General features: G+C 38.2%; 1 protein-coding gene across 1 annotated transcript in view; it reads left to right on the top strand.

The window, feature by feature from the left end:
- LOC114618523 (ATP-binding cassette sub-family A member 3-like) overlaps positions 1–22,003 on the top strand; it is a 75,471-nt gene that overhangs the window by 38,127 nt on the left and 15,341 nt on the right. Inside the window, exons 15-22 of the mRNA XM_028764306.1 lie at positions 1,890–2,040; positions 5,514–5,612; positions 5,850–6,003; positions 6,981–7,272; positions 12,880–13,126; positions 13,277–13,481; positions 15,212–15,428; positions 18,826–18,999. Of these exons, the coding sequence (XP_028620139.1) occupies positions 1,890–2,040; positions 5,514–5,612; positions 5,850–6,003; positions 6,981–7,272; positions 12,880–13,126; positions 13,277–13,481; positions 15,212–15,428; positions 18,826–18,999 (1,539 nt within the window). The remainder of the gene's footprint in view (positions 1–1,889; positions 2,041–5,513; positions 5,613–5,849; positions 6,004–6,980; positions 7,273–12,879; positions 13,127–13,276; positions 13,482–15,211; positions 15,429–18,825; positions 19,000–22,003) is intronic.

The following is a 22,003-nucleotide window of genomic DNA, read 5'->3' on the forward strand; positions in this document are numbered from 1 at the left end:
GGCACTGGAAGCTGTTGGTATTCCTGTTTCCTGCATCTCCATGCAAAACTCACCTCCAAGCAACAGTGTAGCGATTGCACATCCCACCTCCTTGTCCTCTCTCAGGCATGCATGCTCTCAGCTTCCACTAGTCCACCTCCTGTGGAGCTGAGCTTTCACCATTGTCCACTTCTTTCAGATATTCATGGTGAAAGTTCTGTTAGAATATACCAATATCACCAGGGCCATGAGCTAAACTCACCCTCATTTATTATGAATGCCTTCAATGGATATGTAAGTTTTATTTTACAGAATCTTGATAAAATTTTAGGGATGTAATTTTTCAAGGACATGTTAAATTTTCCAATTGTTTTTTATGATAACTGTGATTGTCCACTTGTGGTATTCTCTGTTTCCTTTCACTTCATGTTTTTGCATTCCTGATTGGATCACTTTTAGTGATCCTTTTTTCAGGGCTATTGAGTCTTTTCACTTTCTACTCTGCTGCTGAGACTATGCAGTAACTTATTTGTACTTCCCTGCTGTTTCCATTGGCTTTCATTTATAGTTTTATTATCAGTCTGAAAATTTTCTGATTGCCTCAACTCTTTGTTTTTCTATTTCTAATAGATTGATTAATGTGTTTATCATGATTGTTCTATAGCCTTTGTCCTGTAATTTCTACATCTAGGCCAGTCTCTGCTTCTAATTTTCTATACTATATAGTATTATGTTTATTATATACCCTTGCTTATTTATTGATGTAGTTTATATTTTTATTTTTAAAACAACAGTGGGAACTAAAGTATGTAATGTTTATCTCAAAGAAGCATATACCCCTTATCTTCATCAGGCCCTGTGTATTCATGATAAAGTTAATAGAATCTGCTTTTGGGCAATGCTGTAGCATGGTACAGCTTTGTTTGAATTCTGCTCACCGCTCTCTTCAAATGTCATAGGAAGGAAATAATGTGAGATCTTGAGACAGACATATAGGAAGATGGTGTTCCCTTTAGGTTACAGTCCAAGCACCAGCCTTCTGACTCTGATATATCCTCTTTGATTTCCATCTCCACTCCCTACCCTGTGTATTTATTTCTTCAGGACCTTGCTGCTCATTTTTTCTCTTGTACTCTCTCTTCTCCCTCCCTTCCTGCCTCTTTTCATCTATCCTTCCCTTCCTTCTTTCCTCCCTCCCTCCATTCCTCTCTTTCTCAAAGGACACTTGTTAGGTGATAGATCCAGATACCTAAGAGACATTCCCCTTAGTTCTGCAGCCCAAGCCTCAGGTACCAGAATGCCATTGCTAGGAGCACAAATCCTATCCCCTACCTAGTGTTAGGAAGATCAGTGAAGGAGGAGAATAAACAAGAGGAGAATGAGGGGGTGGAAGAGTGAGAGGAGAAAAAGGATGAGGCAATCCAAGGTGTCTGGGAGAAATTGATGACAGAGGGTAAACATAAAATATTTCACGAAAATGTCTCACATCTTTGAAGGAAAGAACTTTTATTGAATTCATGTAGGTTCTGGCATATAACATAGACCTAGGAAGCACCTGTTTATTGAATATTAACCTGTTTTCTCCAGTTTCAGAATCAGTAAACAGAGAAGTCAAAGAGCCTTTAATGCCATCTCTGTTCTATCTGGTTTTATAATCCAGATCATTATAGATCCCTTATAGAACTATATATAATTATATTATTAATTATGATTATATTATATTATATTATATTATATTATATTATATTATATTATATGATACTGTGCTCTATAGAGTTGCAGTCAAATAACCCATGGCATGCTCTATCTTTCTCTAACATACCCAAACCATAGAAAGCCAAGTATAGTCTCATGAAAATATGGACAGTCCAAAAACATTCAATTTGGTCTGCTGAATTGCATTTTCTCAGGTGTTGGAAGCCACCTAATCATGGTGAAGGAACCTTACTGTGACATTGATGAAGTCTCAAAACTGATCCATTCCTATGTACCAACAGCCACCCTGAAGACTAATGTTGGAAATGAGTTATCTTTTATTCTACCCAAAGAATATACACACAGGTATAGATCTAGAGAATGCTAACCAGTTGATTTCTAAATGGTCAGAAATCACTGTTGTTTTCCTTAATTTTTTATAGCTTAGCAAATAGGATTCATTTAAGAAGACAAAACTTCTGTCGTAGATGCCACTTGCACTGAAAGGGGGCAGATGCCCTTGCTTGTTTTAGCTTGCTAGAATTAATTGGTGATATTGGGTATTTTGTTATCCTTAGAGTCAATGTGACTACTTGGACAAGGAGATAATAAAAGGGTAGCAGTGAAGTGCTTTCCTAACATGTACAGGCTCTAAATTCAACCCCAGACCACACACATATACTGCACCACTACCAATAGTAACAGTCTAGCAAGGCGATACATGCCTTCAATCCTAGAATATAGACATGAAACAGGATTATGAGTTTGAAACCATCATGGGCCATAAAATGAAATATCGTCTCAAACAATAAAAAAAAAAAAACTAGGACAGTTTAAATGGTGGTTCTTGGATTGAGGATAAAAACCCACCAGGAATAGGTGTGTGATACATTAGTGTGCTATCCACCAATATCATCCACTAGTATGTCGTCCACCAATGGACCATAACAGAGCCCCAGTCAGAAACCAGAGTAAAACAATGAAATGTAAGAGTAAATCTGAAATAAAATTCTAGGTATGTCTTCCTAGTAGTACCTAGCAGCTGAATCAGTTACTAAAGGGGAGGCCAAAGTTGATGTTCACACCTTAGCTGCATGTGGCAGTTAAGATCCATCTGAATCTACAAGAATCTTCCTGAAGGAGACTCCCAGTTAAAACACCCGATAGCACTTTCCAGTCTACCTGCCTGTATTGAGTCACATGGACACAAGGGGCAGCCTCAGAAGAGATCAGAAGCACACCTAAACATGGAAGGACTTGGAAGATGATGATTCGTGTACTAAACTCTCCTATATAGAAGTGACAGTAGGAACTCTGTGAGATAGGTAATATTTGGTAGATTTCTGAGCCATAAAATCAGATACAGATTGGCAGGCTCTGACAGAGCAAAATAAAACTATTGAGCTTAGAGACTGTTTTCTCTGGGATAGCTTTAAACTAGGAAATGAGAAGTAAACTCTCGCCGGGCAATGATGGTGCACGCTTTTAATCCCAGCACTTGGGAGGCAGAGGCAGGCGGATTTCTGAGTTCGAGGCCAGCCTGGTCTACAGAGTGAGTTCCAGGACAGCCAGGGCTATACAGAGAAACCCTGTCTCGAAAAACAAAAAAACAAAAACAAAAAAAAGTGAAGTAAAATCTCAATAAAAATAAATAACCTGTGAATCCAGTTACTTCAGAATATACTAGGAAAACAATGAAATGATGGTTAAATCTTCAGTGATTTTCATTCCGCTGACACTTCTTATGGCTCACAGTGCTTGAGTACTCACCACCTGCCAGACATTGTCTAACATCCATTTGCCTGAAAAAAGAACACAGAAGAGAACCAAAGGATCTCCCTCCTGCATGCCTGGTCTCCAGGTCACCAACTGTATCAGCCAGAGAATCTTGAGGTTCAAAACAGTGCACTATCATGTTGTCTAACAGTGCTGAGATTTGTTAGAATGAGGTCGAACTTTAAAACACAACTGTAGGATGGCACACAACAGTTTAAGGGAAAAAGTGTAGATTTGTATGAGATGCTGCTGCACCTTGGTATTGTCACAGGCTTAAAATACTTGGCTTGGGAGACAGAGATGGACAGGGGCAACAGTGGGTTATAGTAAGAGGAGAAATAATTGTATGAAATTCTTGTAAGCTACAAGGAAGACAAGCACAGTGTATTCTAATGAGAGTTAGGGAACATTGCACAGTAAAGGGATTGATTCTGGGAGAGCCTGGTGAGTTTAACTGATGCTTTCCTGAATTTTCCATTTTCTATATTTTCCTGTTATTCTGTTATCTCCATTCTTATATAGGAGAGTTTAGTTTGATTCAACCTCATTGCTTGTTTTACTTTACTTTTGTTGCCCGTATTTTGAAGGTCTTATGTTTAAAAATAAAACAAACAAACAAACAAAAACCTTGTGTAGACCAAGGTCATGAGTAACTTCCTCTAGTTGTCTATTTTGGCAGTTTCATGGTTAGGTGGTAAGAGATATGGGATGTAATGCCATCCTCTACATGTGCCCTCTAGGGTTCCAAACATCTCAATACTAAAGATACATTTTTTATTTTATTTTATTCTATTTTATTTTATTTATTTTATTGAGACAGGGTTTCTCTGTGTAGCTCTGGCTGTCCTGGAACTCACTCTGTAGACCAGGCTGGCCTCGAACTCAGAAATCCGCCTGCCTCTGCCTCCCAAGTGCTGGGATTAAAGGCGTGCACCACCACTGCCTGGCTCAAAAGATACATTTTAAAATAAGCAAAATATTAAAAACATTTATACATTTCTCCCAACGAAGGCATACAAACAGCCAGAAAGTAAGTGGATTAAATACTCAGTTGGTAAATACAAACAAAACCCACACTGAACTATCTCCTAAGGACACCAAGAATGAAAGATGGAGTTGTTTCTGCTCTGTCTATCTCAAGGCGTGCATTTAGAACTGTGTTAAAAAGCAGGCAGAAAATACAGAGATGCTACTGAGACCTGGAAATTTCTGCAAAGGATAACTTTTGACATATTGTTCTACAAGATTTTCCCAACTTAAAAAAAATGTTGTTTAGAAAAAGACTTGATTTTTCTACATTGCTTCTGACTCCTTTATTATAGCTTAATGTAGTTTACTTTCATAGGTTTTCATAGTTATTTAACAACAGTTCATCCATTCTAAGCTTTTTTCTGCACTTAAACAGTCTCCTGTCTCTGCATGCTTTTCCTCTGTTGAATGTGTTTTCCTCATTTCTTTTCTTTTATTTGCTAATAGGATTCATGACATGTATAAATAAAATAAGCTAATTATTTTAACTGAAGTTAACACTGAGTATCTTTTAAAATTAGACTTTCATTCTTTAAAAATTTGATACAAGTATACAATGTATCTTTATCATATGCACCCCATCCTGACCCCTCCAACTCTCCCTAGCCCCTACCACATATTTCCCTCCCAACTTCATATCTGTTTTTTTTTTAAATAACTCACTGAGTCCAGTTAGTCCTGCCCATAGGTACATGAGTAAAGATCAGCCATTGGGACGTGTGCAACCTTACAGTAGCCATGTCTCCAGAGAATAGAGACTCTCCTTTATCAGCCATCAAGGGTCACTCTCTTCATAAAGTATCTCAATAGTTTCATTAGAAAATCAAAATTATATTTGTTCAAGAATAAAGTATCATGGGAAACAGCATACCATAGCGGTTTATTGTCTTGCTTTCTCTGTGTGTTTCACCTTTCTGTATTAACAGAAGCATCAGATTATAATAAGCATTGATGGGCTGGTGAGGGGAGATCACTTTTGAATAAGAAGTATGAAAATCATCTCCTCCCAAGCCATCTTCTTCTCCTACTTACAGGTTTGAAGATCTCTTGACTGCTCTAGAAGAGAACCAAAAAAACCTTGGAATTTCTGGCTTTGGTGTGTCTGTCACTACCATGGAAGAAGTCTTCCTTAGGTAAATAAAAGTACATAGAAAAAAAGGGAGGACATCCTTGGAGGGAAAGACTCTTTGTATGCTCGACAAACTGAAACTCTGCACTTTAGTAATTTAAGCTTGGGAACTAAATCAGCTGCCACTAAACAATGAATAACCCAAGGGGCCTTTGGAGTCATGAGTTGCAACTCACATTCTTCAAGCAAGGGATAGTAGGATAGGGTTGAAATGACAAGCTTTGTTTATTTTTCAATATAGGGTCAGTAACATGGAAGACTCAAAATCAGATACTGAAGCTACTCAGTTGCCCTCAGTAGAAAGCAAAGGGATCAAGAATAGGGATGTTGAAAGCAGCATGAGAGCTGGCTTTCCCACACAGAGTGAAGACCCAACCACTGTGTTTAACACTGGGGTAAGAACCTTCACTAAGAAAGAGGTGTCTCTCAGTCAGTATGCAATAGCTTTGTATTGTATTAACACACAAGCCAGAAGAATATAGAGATCTCAGCCACTACAGAACCAACCTGGTGTGGAAAAATTGGGACACCAGCCTCATCAATGTTTAAATGTGGAGAGATGGATTCTAGAAAAACATATCTGCTCTTTACTGCTGATACTATTATTCTGCAATTCTTTGGGGCTTTTGTTTTGTTTTGTTGTTTTCCAAATTACAAATCCAGAAACTTAACTTCTCTTTCAAGTTGTTCTTCAAATTATCAACTTGGAGTGTATTCTAAGTCTTTCAAGAAAAGTAATTGCATGTGAGATTGTTTCCAAACCAGTGAGGCCCTCCTCATGGAAAGCCACCCTGGGCTGCTAAGCATTTCTTCCCTTGCTGTTGCAATTGTACATCGAACCTATAAAGCATCCTAGACAGAGTGGTTACCAGGAGTCAGGAAAGTGCATCCTGTCGCCACTTTTAGTATTATATATAACAGTCAACTTAAGCATTTTACATAGTATGCTATATCAGAAGTCAGGCAACTCAATGTAGAGAGATAACAAAGGCTGAGATCTCTATGGACCACGTGGTCTCCGTCATTGTCATTCAATTATCATTGCACAAGAAGCAGCCACAAGGTACAGGGACAAATGTATTTGGCCACATTCTAGTAAAGAGTTGTTTCAAAAAGGCCATGGTTTGTTGTCCTTTACCTTATACTAACAGATGGGTGATAACATTATTGGGTGCCACATCATAGGTCTGAGTCTCCTCCAAGAACTTATTTTCTTAGATAAGCTGTATGTGCTTCAGGTGTGTGTGTTTTGTTCCATGAAGCTTTTATACCACAACATGTCAGAGACATTGATGTCAGTGCATTTCGGTGTGAATGATGCCTTGAGGTCTGGAGGTTGCAGTGACGCGGCATCTCTCTCCTTTTTGTTTAGTGTTCCCTCTGCCTGCAGCAGTTCCGCGCTATGTTCATGAAGAGGCTGATGTACAATTGGCGAAACTGGAGGGTGCTTTTGGTGCAGATACTGGGGCTTGTCATTTCTGCTTTCTTACTCCTCGAGTCTCATGAGCTTAGATATAAGGAAATTAGGCAAATGAATTTGGATGAATATGGTCAAACCATTGTGCCTTTTTCTATTTCGGGGAAATCTAATTTGACAACAAGTCTCTTAACACACCTTGAGAATATGCTAAAACCCGGCAACCACCAACTCAAAGAAGTACAAGGTAAGGCTAACTTAGAAAGAAAAAGGTGTCTCTTCGGTGATCTCCTTAGGTCACTCCCAAAGAAAGGTATAACTATAACATGATAACTTGCTCCATTCTTTTTCTGACACTCAGGATACCATAGAGACAATTAAGCAATAGCAATGTCTTAATTAAAGCTGCTGGTCTCAAAAGTTAACTGGTATTGGTTGCACTTTGGCTGTGAGCATTTGCTATCCTTTCTAGTTAAACATATGTAATAGTAATAATAATAATAAATAATAATAGTAATAATAATAATAATATGAGGTACTCAAGTTTGTTGTACTTTTACACTTCTGGCACAATGTAGCACATGAAATATAGCATGGAACTGTGGCCTGTAGTACTGAACTACAGGTGTTTGCTTGTTTGTTTGTTTTTAGTGATAATGTCTAAAACAAGAATCTTGAAGACTTTCAGGGCAGGCTACTAAAAATACATTTTCAAAGATAGCAATATAGTTTACATTTACTTGGTAGATATTTTTACTATCTTTACAAATAAGCCTGACTGGCATTTAAAGAAGTCAAATGTTTTGCCCCAAATCAGACAGAAACTGCATACTTCTACCTTGTGTCTACAAACCACTCAGTATAATGCACTACATTTCAGAACATAAATCATGTTCTCATTCTAATGTAATCATTTATTCTTAGATAGGGTAATATTTTCTTCATTGCCTGATGGATACTGTTCCTTTGGGACTTATCCTACACATAGCCTGTAGGCTAAGGAAGCTTATTTTGTTTTTCTCTATCTTCTTCATGATTTGGTGTAAAGGATAAAAATATGTTTAAGAATGTTAGCTGTTCCTTAAAAACATAATCTCAGTGGAACTAGCTTACAAATAATAGATTGGCTGATTACAATAAATTATCCCTATTCTGTTTCTTCACAATGATAAATGAGTTGACCTGGTATGGTCTTCTAATTCCAGTTTTCTGGGAGCTGAGGAAGGAGGATCACAAATTGCAGGCCAGCCTGGGCTAGAGTGAGACTCAAATAAGGCTGATGATTTAGGGCAGTGGACTGGAACTTGCATGATATGCAAGAGGCCCTGCATCCAAACTTCTCTCTCTCCCACTATAGATAGATAGATAGATAGATAGATAGATAGATAGATAGATAGATAGATAGATAGATAGATGTTGCTGATAGTTTTGGCTACACCAGTTTGCACTTCTGGTGACTTGCAAGCACACACCTGCTCAGGAACTATCTCAGATCCACAGATGGAGACACATACTAGTTCATTTTTAAACTGCTGTATTGGCTCTGTGGCTGGGCTCTTATAAGCCTTCTGCAACTAATGTGCCCTTACATTTATATCTAATTCAACACCTCTAAATCTGCTCTCAACTTAGTTGCCCAGTTACCTTTTGTGAAGCCCATTGGTCTTGTTGCCCAAGACACTTTCAGGCTGTCCTTCTGTGGGCCGCTTTCCTTTTCCACCTACATTTTGGAAGACCTCCCCTACAGCTCCGAGTCTCTTCCATCTCTCTCCCCCAAGTATCTCTATCTCCTCTTCCTGCCTTCTCTCTCTGTCTGTGGAAACCTAAAAGTCTAACCTCTTTCTCTCCACCCAACCATTGATCACTGGCATCTTTACTGATAGATTAAAAATCAACTGGGGGCAAGGACCTTGAGCATCAGTAAACACAGATTACACACACACACACACACACACACACACACACACACACACCACACACACACAGTGAGGGGAGGAGGGAATGAAAGAAAGAGAGAAATATGCAGTTGTTAACCAAAACCACACAGAAAAGTAACTAGATAAAAAGCAGTATCTTGACTCATGAGACGATTGTTTAGATTGAAGCATGTTTTGTTCATTAAAACATCAAATAACTAACTGAATATTCTATTTTTTGTTATTAAGCCAAATGGTACTATTCTGACTGTCCTCCACATGAGAGAATAAAATCTATGCAGTCCACTCAAGATGTATCTTTTGAATACACCCTCTTTCCTCTAGCCATGTTATTCTTGTTCCCTTGCCTAGACTGCCATTGTAACGCTGTAGCTGACTTGACTGTAGTCTCTCCCTTTTCCAATGTTTTTTTCCATCTCTCATATGAGGTTATGTTGAACTGTATGTTTGTTATGTGACAGGAACTGGGTTAGGGGCTAGAGCTATAAAGAAGGTTCACATCTCCCCATAATTTCTGTTGAGAGGTGGATGAATAATGCACAGTTGTAATTTGGTGATAAAGCCCATAACTGAGGCATGCTTCTAAATAAATGAAGGGGAGGCAGTTTTATTCTGAGAAGGCAGGCAATGTTTTCTGTGTCACTGTGGTGCTCGAATACCTTTCCAGAACTCACATTCACTCAACTTATGGTGCAGCATAAACACTTTACAGTTATGCATTGTCTCTCAGAATTGACAGGAGATGAAAGTCTCAGTTACCACTCAGAGAGGCCCCAGAGGTCTCCAAAACAACACAGGCTACTGCCAAAACAGTTTTCCTGGTAAGCACAGCTTAAGTAAAGCTGTTGTTTTTAATGTGAATATGCATCTTCATTTCACTTTCTTATGTGATAATTGCATGTATAATTCTATGAGGAACTAGCTGCTTTTCCATGTACTCTGCAGTTTTACATTTCCAACAGCAATATGTAAGTGACTCAGTTCTTCTGTACGTTAAACTTTTCTCTTCATAGATTTACCTGAGTGATTTTGGCTAGCCTATTAGTATTGTGTGTAACATTTTATATATATAGCCATCATTATGTCTTTGAGATAGATTCCACTTCTCGAGGTGCATAATTTTTTATATGATAATGCTTATATTTCTTTGATGGTAAAGTTACTCTATCTTGTAAAATAGATGAAGAAGTAGATTAGGGAACAGAAGACAAGTGGCTGGCTTAAAACTAACAATAATGAGTCTACACCCTGTTCATGGTTAATTTGATGTCAGTTTGATTGGATTAAGGTATGAGCCCATAACTGGTAAAACATATTTCCAAGTGGGCCTGTCAGGTTATTTCCAGAATAGATAAGTGCCGGGGCCAGCCCCAGTTGTGTGTGTTGGGGGGGGTCTTCTTTCTTGTCAGTTTTTCTTGAGGCAGCAGAGGGGGAAGAGTGTCGGTGGAGATTAAGACTTTGTATTATGAGATATTTAGAGTTGCTATATAACAAAAGTTTACTTATCTAAGTCTAAGTTACTATGCTACTGCAGTTGACCTGCCTTCTGTGATCCTCTGAAGCCAGAAACTGCACTTATCACCTTTTCCTAAAAACAGCAAAGGATTAAGTAAATAGCCCTTGTATTATCTTAGCAGGAACTGCATGGCTCTAACTTTCAACCTGCTAGTCAGAAGTCACAAAAAGAAAAAGACACTTAGAAGTAGTTATAGCATTTATTACTAAGTTTTTAAAAGTTTCCTGTGAAAGCTATCGAAGGGGAAAAGTGGAAAGATCCTAAGTGAGAAAAAGAAAAAATTCTTCTAAGTGGGGAAAGGGAAAAAAATTCTAGTAAGGGAAAAATTCTTCTGGGGGGAGGGGGAAAGGAAAAAGATTCTTTCTAACTCTTTGTCTTCAGTATATATACATATTTCAGAATACATGATCACATGTTACAAAGTTCATCACAAGGTGACACAAAAATCAAATCGTGAATTGAAATAGAAGTTTGCAACAAAGAATGTTTACACGCATATCCATTAGGAATAAATATCTGACTAAACATCCATCACCTGTCACAGGTCCACAGGTTCACTGAAGGTTTAAAACTATAGCTAAGTTATTAGTGAAGTTTTGTATAGACAAACCCAGTCAAAGTTTTATCTTCTGTCCTAGAGCCTATAATTAAATCATTAATACCCTTTTTACCACCTTTGTTGGTTTTACAGCCTCTTGGAATGTGCTCTGAGTAGGAGAAAGTCTGGTTACTATCTAAGAGCAATTAACTGGTAACACAGGAGACTGGCAGAGTTCTCCTCACAGTTTTGACTATCAGAAAAGGACCTAATAACAGTCCCACTATAAAAGAGCTTAATAATTATTGATATAATTTTAAGGATTCTTATAGGATCATCATTAAGACTTAAGAAGTCATCTATTTGTCTATATAGCGTCACTATAAGACAGTAGATCCTCATGGATCCGCAGAAATCTGCTCCAAACGGGTGTGCTATTACTTAGTGATTGTTATATATCTTTAATAATATTAGTAAAATCATATTAATAGCAGGAATCCTTCCTAAAATGAATCCCTTACAGACTTGCTGAATAGGGCTGCACCTGTATAAGATTATACAATAATTCAAAGCAGGCCATCTCAGGATGATCACCTGCTAGTTATTAGCTTGTCCCATTATGGCTCCTGACAGGTAAGTGCTGCAATCAGTAGACACAGTGAAATGATTTGCAAGCTGAAGCCCATGTGGATGGGCATCATTCAACCCACTGCAGGGCTGAGTAGAGCCTTATTGAATGGAGGCTGGATTTGTATAAGGCTCTGTATTAGACTGTCTCTTCCTCACTGCTGTGAAGGGTATGATGATAGCCTTGGTTTTCACTGAAATCCTGGAGACTTACAGGGATTTCCCACCACTTAGACGGAAACAAAATGTTGGGCTCCCCTCAATGCTTTTATTCCTCTCAGGATCCTGACCAAAAAAATGTTGGTGCTTTGTAGCTCTGAAATACTCTCAAAAAGAGTCCAGGGAATCCTGTGGAAGATAGGAAGGAAGGATGGTATGACTCAGAGGGGTTGAGGACACCACATGAGCCCACAGAATCAACTAACCAAAGGTTATAGGGGCTCACAGAGACTGAACTGACAACCAGGGAGTCTGTGTAGGTCTGACCTGGGTCCTCTGCATATATGTTATGGTTGTATAGCTTGGTGTTCTTGTGAGACTCCTAACAGTGGGTGTGATGCTGTCTCTGATTCTTTTGCATGCTTTTGGAACCCTTTCCTTCCATCTGGGTTGCTTTATCCAGACTTGGTATAAGAGTTTGTGCCTAGTCTTAATGAAACTTGTTATGCCATGTTTGGTTGATATCCCTAGGAGGCCTGCTCTTTTCTGAAGGGAAACAGAGGAGGATTGGATCTAGAGGTGAAGAGAAGTGAAGAAGAGGCACTAGGAGGAGAGGGGGAGGGGAAACTGCAGCCCGTATGTAATACAGGCGAGAAGAATAAGGAAAAAAGAAAAAGGAGCTAAAGAATAAAGAGCAATTTTAGAAAATAAAAATAACATTTACTAAGATAAAAAAATCTTTCACTAATTTTTCCATTTTATCAGAGGGAAGTTTAGTGAACTCTGAAATGTGAGTTAAGTTTCTTACCTATCTGTTAAAGAGAGGGAATTGAGTTGAAGGGGTACAGCAGGCTATTGTCTCAACAAAACTGTAGTTTGAGTTATGGTAAATGCAATGAGAAATCCCAAACTTTAATGATGGAATAAGTTCCAAGGGAAACAGCAAATGTTTGAAAGAATTCTCTTGGCAAGATTGGAAGTGGTGAGAAACTTGACTTGGTTATTAGTCCTTGGATGATGGATGTTTATGTGATCTGTATGTTGGATTTACTGACAAGTATTGTGTCTTCACCTTAGGTGACCTACTCAAATATTTGGAGGGAAATGACGAATGCATTCATTTATGTATCATCGCATTTTCTATCAAAGTGGTTGGAAATATAACAGTTTTTACTGTTCTATTCAACAACGAAGCCTACCATTCACCATCTCTATCCCTGGCAGTTTTAGACAACATTCTTTTCATGTCACTTTCTGGTGCCGATGCTTCCATAACAGTCTTCAATAAACCTCAACCACGTCCCCACAATAAAGAACGGCTGGGGTATGTTTTTTGTTGTTGTTGTTGTTGCTGTTTGTTTTACTTTTGCACTTGAAATGCATTCTTCCCACCCTATCCAGTTATGTTTCTGAGACAAAAAAAAAAAATTAGCCATTGGTAGAAATCTGTATCTTCCTTTTGTTCCTTCTGTAGGAGTACAGATGGGAAGATTGTGGCCTTCAAAATTCAGCTGGGCGTGGCTCTTTTGCTCAGTGGCTTTTGCATCCTGACAGTGACTGAGAGACTCACTAAGGCAAAGCACATGCAGTTTCTGAGCGGGGTCTCTGTCCTTGCATACTGGCTTTCTGCTCTGGTGTTTGACTTCATTATCTTCTTCATTTCTTGCTGCTTCCTATTGGTGAGTGCAAACAATGTTGTGAAAGTTTCTTTCTTTTAATAAATTTATTTTTTTTATTTATTGAATTTACATCCCACTCACTGTCCCCTTCCCAGTTACCTTCTCCCACAATCCTTTCCCTCTCCCCCTCCCCTTCTCCTCTGGGCAAGTTCCCCCTAACACACACACACACTTCAAGTCTTTTTGATGCTAGGCCCTTCCTCTCCCACTGAGGCCAGACAAGGCAGCCCAGCTAGAACATATCCCACATACAGGCAACAGCTTTTGGGATAGCCCCTGCTCCAGTTGTTCAAGACCCACATGGAGGTCAAGCTGCACATCTGTTACATGTGTGTGTGAAGGCATAGGTCCAGCCAGTGTATAATCTTTGGTTGGTGGTTCAGACTCTGAGAGTCCTAATGGTCCAGGTTAATTGACTCAGTTGGTCTTTCTGTGGAGTTCCATCCCTTTCCTCTGCAATCCTTCCTCCTGTTCTTCCATAATATTTTCTGAGCTCCATCCACCTTTTGGCTATGGATGTCTGTATCTATCTGAGTCATCTGCTGAGTGGAGCCTGTAAGAGTTTCTTTTCCTTTGATTCCACAAGGAAAATCTCTCCTCTATCTAATGTTTTCACAAACCTAACTATGCCAGTAAATAACCTTCTCATTATCTCCTAAGCACATCTCAGCACTGGGAATGATGGTGCCATTCTGGGAATCTCAGTACTTGGGAGATAGAAGCATGGGGTTAGGGGTTTACAATCATCCTCAGCTGGGGTACACTAAACCCTGTCTAAAATATATATTATCAATCCTACTTTCACTATATGCTAATCACAATAGCCAAAATGTGGAGCACACCTTAATGATCACAAACAGATGTGTGGGGGAAAAGGAATATGGCATCCGCAAGCAATGCAGCATCATTTGGCCTTAGAAAGAAGTTATTCCTTACATTTGCTGTTACTGCAGATGAAGGCAGAGGATATTTATCCAAAATACAGCAACCACCTATAGCCAAATCCTATGTGATTCTACTTTTATGAGATTTATGAAGCAGTCAAATGCAGAGTGTGGAATAATGGTTTCCAGGACCTTGGAGGAGACTCAACCAAACAAGATTCTAACTTAGATCTTTCTAAATTTATGCTTCTTATCTACTTTCCCACATGAATTATAAGTAGCTAAGAAGGAGGTCTTGCAATGAATGGGAGAAGCAGGCTAGACCCATGAAGCCTAACTTGAAAGCAATGGATATCAATGAGACACAACTGAAGAAATAGGAGGAAAAACCATTTCGAGAAATCATCTGCTTTCTCGGAAAGCTGATAGCTATTGTTAGTATGAGATTCTACTCATTCTGTGCATGAATCTTTAGAAAAACTTTTCTAAGGAAAAAAAAAGTAAAAAAAAAAAAGACCATGGTTATGATTCTGCTTGCTGGAATGTACTCTAGTGACCAGGAAGTGCACCTGACTTGAACTCATGCTAAGTTGTAGATTCTGTTTTAAGGAGGCAGACTGCATTAATTAGTGGAGAAACTTTTAAGGAAAATGAAAGTCTTGGTGTTTCCTTTTTTTTTAGTGTTTTAGTTTAGGGTGTGTGTGTGTGTGTGTGTGTGTGTGTGTGTGTGTGTAAGAGAGGGAGAGAGAGACAAAGAGAGAGTGACAGAGACAACAGAGACAGACAGACAGACAGACAGACAGACAGACCCTAGCTTCACCTTTGTCTCTGTACCCTCTGTTTCAGGCTATGTTCAAATTCTGCAAAATTGACATCTATGTCACCGATTACCACATCCTGGAAACGATGCTGATCCTCACATTGTTTGGATGGTCTGCCATCCCCCTCACATACCTGATGAGCTTCCTGTTTTCTAAAAGCACCTCTGCCTATATCATACTTCTGATGTTCTATTATCTCTCTGGCACTTTTGGTCTCTTGATAGATACCATAATAGAAGCTAGTAAGTGTGAGAACTTTACAAAATGTCCCCTTCCACACAGAAGGCAAGAAATAAATCAGCAGCAGCAGTGGGCCAAAAAGTTGGACACTAGTAGGCAGTTAAGTTCTAGGGTTTTGCAAACATCTACATCAGAAATATCTCAATAACCTTGGGTTTCTACTATCATCCAGTCAGCATGCTCCATTCAGAACCCTTGTATTAGAAATCTGAGACCCAACCTGAGCCTTGGGTTCTTGGCAGGACCTTGCTCCCACTTCCTATAGCTTAGACTCAATGGTTCTGCAGTAATTTCAAGAGTTCTGGGTCTTACGTTGAGATCTTTGATCCTTGAGAATTGATTTTGGTGCAGGGTAAGAGATGCAGGGCTATCTTCATTTCTTTACATGTAGACATCCGTTTTTCCTAGCACCATTTGTAGAAAATGCTGTGTTGTTGGTTTTTATTCGCTGCACACTCAAGTATTTTTCTCAAAGCGCACACATCTGATAACGACATGGACCTTTTACACCCTCTTTCAGAAACCTTGGGGTTATTTGACCTAGATAGATACAAAATAAATATTTCCTTTAAGAATTTGTAAGTACTCATATACATTTTTATTCTAAAAGTATAGTAACCATGTGAGGAAAAAACAAACCCAAAACATTTTTTAAATTATTTTCCAGTTGGCTGTGATCCCAACTGAATAGTAAACATACATACAAATATAAATTCCTTGGCTTCCAGATAATCTCATAGTTAAATTACACATAAAGTAAATTTTTAATTTTTTATTTGTTTTTATTTTTGTGTATGTGTACCTGCTTGTCTGTGTATATGCCATGGATATACAGCTGTCCCTGGAGACCAGAAAATCTCCTGGAACTGGAGATATATGGTGGTTGTAAGTGACTGTGTGGGTGTTGAGAACTGAACTCTTAACTGCTAAACCATCTCTCCATCCCCCCAATAAGATACTGTAATATCAGAACCAAACTTGAATATGCTTCAAATTTAAACATATAGAATATGCATTAAAAATGTATACTGTAACAGAGTCTCAGGAGTATAAACAAATTTGGAAAGTATTTACAAATAAAACCTCTAAATGAAAATAATTAAACTCACCGTGTGGTTAGATAGAAAGATCCATTCTAGGGTTGGCTATAGTGTACATCACAGTGATTAGTCTTCATAATAATATATATTTTTAAATATCTAAAAGAGATTATTTTAAATAATGTCACCACAAATGAAAATATTTTATGTGATGGCCACACTATTCTTATTTAATCATTCCACAACATATACATCTATCATAACATTATATATTATTCTCTAAATATATGAAATTATTACATGTCAATTAAAAATAAAGCCAAAACAACTTCTATAGATTAAAGTTTTAAAATATCATTCATAGTTAAAGTGAGAAGTAGTAGATTAAAGACTAACACAAAAGAAATATACCTAAGATAGCCCATGGCATAGAAACAACAAACACATGGAATTTTAAAATCATCAGAGGATAGAGTTTCTAATTTGTGGCTAAATAAAGTTTAGAAAGAAATCATTGAAGACAAAGAATTAGTGTTTGAAAATTTTAGAATTTCCAGACTGGTTCACAGACAGAAATCTTTAGTTTTGGAAACTTCCCTTATCTGGTTCCAGAAGGTAAGAGTAAAGGACTCTGAGGCTAAAGAGATACTGTAGCTGCAGCTGTAAGCACAGAACAGTCACAGCTACAGTGGAGCCCAAGAGTGAACCTTGTGTCCAGATGTCCAGTGTCATCGATAGAATATCTCTTTAAGTTGTAACTTGCAAAACACAATTTGTCCAGTACAGAAAGAGGGAGAGAAGGGGAGAGAATGAAGTGAAAAACAGTAAACAGATGAGTAATATGAAAGTCATTATGAACACTGGACACCAATAATAAAGCAAAATGACAAAACATGATCATGAGATAAACAGCAAGGTGGTCATAATGGAATCTCCATTCCCAGATTCAACCTTCATGCTCTTTATAGAAAACACAGTTTAAGGAACTAAGATATACAAAGTACAGTAGTCACAAAAGATATGTACACAGAAAACTAAAACTTGAAACATTGTATTGATATGTTCGAATGTATTTTTCATGTTAAAATTATCAGAGACATAGGATAACAATGTGCTAATAGGTTCATTTTAGTATAAAGTTCTCAGAATTCTAAAATTTTATTTACTTGACAATCTAATCAGGAAGTATACATATTCAGAATTACCCAAACTACTCCAATTAACTGCAGAAACATAAAGTCATATACATCTTTCTTAGAACTGATGGACAAGACAGTGGGGAGAAGGTGACAGTTAGTACCTACTGAGCAAACCACTCACTGAGTGTGAGTTAGTGAGTATGTATGTCTATACAATCCCAACCAAGCATGTTGCTTCATAATATCTGAAAAGTCGAGCAGATGATGCACAGTCTGGGCTCATGCGTAAGGGAAAGCCTTGACCATTATGCTATTGCATTATAAATCATCAGCAAAAGGTAATGGGAAAAGAAACATATGCCTGAAAACTGATACACGAGCCAAGGACAGTAACAGGAAGTAGGAACTACTAGGGAGCTGAGGAGGGAACCCTCTGCAGCCAACTGCCTATTTGGAAAAATTGTATAGTTCTAATTATTAATGTTGCAAAGGCTAAAATGTAACAGCTGTACAACTTCAATGGGAATAACATTCAAATAAAGAATTATGGACAAAAAAAGAGTAAAATTTGAATAGCAGAGACACCACTTACACACACACACACACAAACATGCACGCACGCACATACACACACACAGGGGCATCAGGTGTTGAAATAACTTAAAAAATTAATAAAATGACAAGTAGCTGAGGAAACAATAAACAGGTATATACAAAGTTGCTGTACCATTAAAAATATTCTAAAAAGAAAGAAAGAAGGACCAAACGAAAAGGAATGAAGGAAAGGAATGGAAAGACAAGGAAGGGAAAGGAAAGGAAAAGCAAAAAGAGAAAATGTTCTCATAAACATGACAATCTCGGGGAAACAAACATGAAAAGTTGTTGTACAAGTTGTAACATACTAAACAAGATTTCAGAAAACGTAGAAATAGTAAAATGTACTATAACCATCAAATGCATAGTTTAAATTCTTTTCACATAAAAAAAATAAAAGCCACAATTCTACTTCACCAAAAAGACTTTTCAGGATTCTGTAATCATCAGCACAAACTCCAGCTTTTGGCTGTGCCAAAACCTATTAGCAAGTTATGTATGAACTGTTGTTCAGACATAATCATCTGGGTTTCAATTCCCTGGGCTTGGTTTGATCATTACTAGGGGACTTGTGACCTGGAGATCTTCATTTCCTTTTATGTAACCTGTTCTTATCACACTTTTAGGGATATCAACCATCATGTCTAACTTCACCCAAACCTTCCTGCTCAATACGCTGCTGCTCTTTCCCACATACACCCTTGGGAAATGCATCAGTGAATATACTGTTATTTACCGGAGGAAAATGCTATGCATCCAGCAAAAGAATGTTCTCAAATACCTGAATTGTAGCAAAGAACGTAAGTATATTGGGGATCTCTAAGTGTCTAGGAAATCAGATGCAGAGTGGGGATGGTATGATGAACCTACTTATCTTTCAAAGAAACGGTCTTAATACACAAAGCATTTCACAGAGCAAGCCTGTAACTGCTTAGAACACTGATGGAAGATTGTAAGTTAGGGGTCTCGGATTCAAGGTCATCCTGAGATAGTTAGCAAGACTGTCACAAAATGAAAAGAAGGTTGTGGCTGTAACTCAGTGGCAGCATGAGTGTCTGGTATGCATGTGGCCCTTGGTTTGGTGCACACTGTAGGGAAATGAGGGCAAAGCTTAAAGTCATGTGACCATATAGAAAAAAGATCAACTAATAATCAGCTGTCTGTGGATTTTATATTTCCACCACAAACCCAAGTTATGGGTTTTTTGTTATTCATTTTTTTTAAAAAATGACTTTTGCCTATGTCATATATCTGCCTTTTGTATTTGCATATCCATATACAAATACATATTTACATGTTAATATGCAAGTGGAGGCCAACGTTGCCACTGGATACCTTTCTGGGTCACTTCACAGATTGTATAATGACACAAGGTTTCACTCTGAGCACATAGCTCACCAATTTGGCTAGTCTCTGTAGTCAAATTGCCCTAGAGATCTTCTCCCTCTACCTTACAAGTGCTGAGATTAGAGGCAGGCCACCATGTCTGCTGGACATTTACATACATAGTATGGATCTAAACGCTGATCCTCACATTTGCATGCCAACTGTAAAATCCATTGAGCCATCTCCCTATCCCCTGTCACACAGTTTTATGGGCCAGAGCTCTATGCCGTAGAGGACAGAACCCCCAGGGGAAGGCCGTGTATTGTAAGTGCATTACACTCACTTTTGTTACCCCATTGTCCTGTATAATTGTACACCCTCACCTGCCCACAACATATCTCACAGAACAGGCAAAACCCACCCCCAGTGTTTAATAGAGCAGTTGGTACAAGATAAACTCAAGTATACTTTTTAATAAGTAAATTAAATTGGGCAGGAGAGAAACCGGTACAACGTAGGAGAAAAGGTCAGAATCAAAAGCAAGAGAAAAGAAAAAAAGAAAAAGCAACCTGAAGATTTGTGGTAAAGGGAAGCATGGAATGACTCATGGATGTTGGGAATCTGTTATGGTGGAACGTGTCATTCACTAACCCTGAAAATGTGTGGGAGAGTGGGATGGATGAGAAGGGAGGAGTGTCATAAGCTGGGTCCTCAGAGGGCAGCCTAGTACTCCAGCTGGGTCAACTGTACAGAAAATCAACATTAGGGGCTGGTGTGGTTGGGTCTTTTGATGCAGCAATGTATGAGGACTCGTTTCTTTATACCTTCACCCAATACTTATTGTTTTCCTTTCCATTTAGTGTGGCCATCTTAGCAGGGGTAGTATCTCCTTTTGATTTTGATTTGCCTTTTCCTGATGTTCAGTGACATTAGCCTCTTCCTGGGCACCTATTGCCTACATGGGTTTCTTTTCTTTTGTAAAAATGGCCTTTGCCCATAGTCGGGCCACTTGTTTTGATATATTCTTGACACTTGACATTCTTTTCATATATGATTTGTGAATGTTTTCTTCAATTCTACAACTTGCTTCTCCCTGTTCTTCAATGTCCAATAGTTTTAATGCAATTACACAGGACAGTAGTGTGTCAAAAGCAAGCATGATACGATTACAATACAGACAAGCCTGGCTTGTCTACTATTTCAGTGATTGTCCCTGAGATTTAGGTGTTACAGCAGAACAACCCAGTGCAGGTCATGATTACCCCTGTCCTTTTCTAAAAAAGTTTTATGAGAATAGCTGTAACTACTTGTAGTTGTTATTTCATAACAAGTTTTATATTCTTGATTATTTTGAAAATAAAGATTGCATTCTTTGATCTTATGCTTTGGGTATTTAAAATGTTGAGGGAGGAGTTTATCATTGTTTTGTGGGGTCATTTCATTCATTCTAAAATTTTAAACTTATTGGGTAATTTTGCTCAGAATACCTTAGAATAGGTTTAGTATCTGTGAGATTTATGCCCATATCCTCACTTCTAGTCATGCTATCCTTTACTGTTGCCACTTGTCTTTTCTTTCTGTGTGTGAGCATGTGTGAGAGCATGCATTTTAAGGTGGGGAAGGGGCACATGTATGGAAGTCAGAAAACAACTTATAAAACTTGCAATAATCAGTTCTTTCCTTCTACAAAGTAGATCCTGGGGTTAACCCGGATCATCGGGTTTGGAGGCAAGTGCTTTTATTCAATCACCCATCTCATTGGTGGTTCTTTTTGTTCTTGATCAATTTTGAGAAGGTTTACCAATTTCATCAGTCTTTTCAGAAAATAAGCTTTCAATTTTATTGATCCATTTTTGGTGTTTGGTTTCTAACTTACCATAAGTAGTACAGCTATTCCCACAAAACCCTCCAGAGACTTGTGTGTTTTACTATGTTCTGTGTTGGGAGGGTAACTATCTAAGATCATAAGAAGAGTTACTTATGAATAAAGTATTTATTGTAAATATGTTTATCCTCTTTCATGACTATCTTATCTCAGTTCAGCTTAGGGGAATCAATGTTTTTCCTGCTTAGATTGCCTAAACCTACAGGATTTTATTATTATGGTTTTATTATTATTAGTTTGGAGAAATTAACATTCTTGGTGTCCTAATTACAGTTACTATTGCTGTGATGAAACAATATAAAGCAAAAGCAAGTTGGGGAGGAAAGGGTTTATTAGGCTTACATTTCCACATAGTTGTCCATCACTGAAGGAAGTCAGGGCACAAACCTGGAGGCAGAAGCTGATGCAGAGGCCACGGAGGAGTGCTGCTTACTGGTTTGCTCAGCCTGCTTTCTTATAGAACCCAGAACCACCACTCAGAGATGGTCCACCCACAATGGGCAGAACCCTCTCCCATCAATCATTAATTAAGATAATATTTCACAGACAATCTTATGGAAGCATTTCCTCAGTGGAGGCTCCTTCCTCTTCAA

The sequence above is a fragment of the Grammomys surdaster genome, unplaced genomic scaffold (genome assembly GCF_004785775.1).
Source record: "Grammomys surdaster isolate TR1022 unplaced genomic scaffold, NIH_TR_1.0 142, whole genome shotgun sequence".
NCBI classification, from domain to species: domain Eukaryota; kingdom Metazoa; phylum Chordata; class Mammalia; order Rodentia; family Muridae; genus Grammomys; species Grammomys surdaster.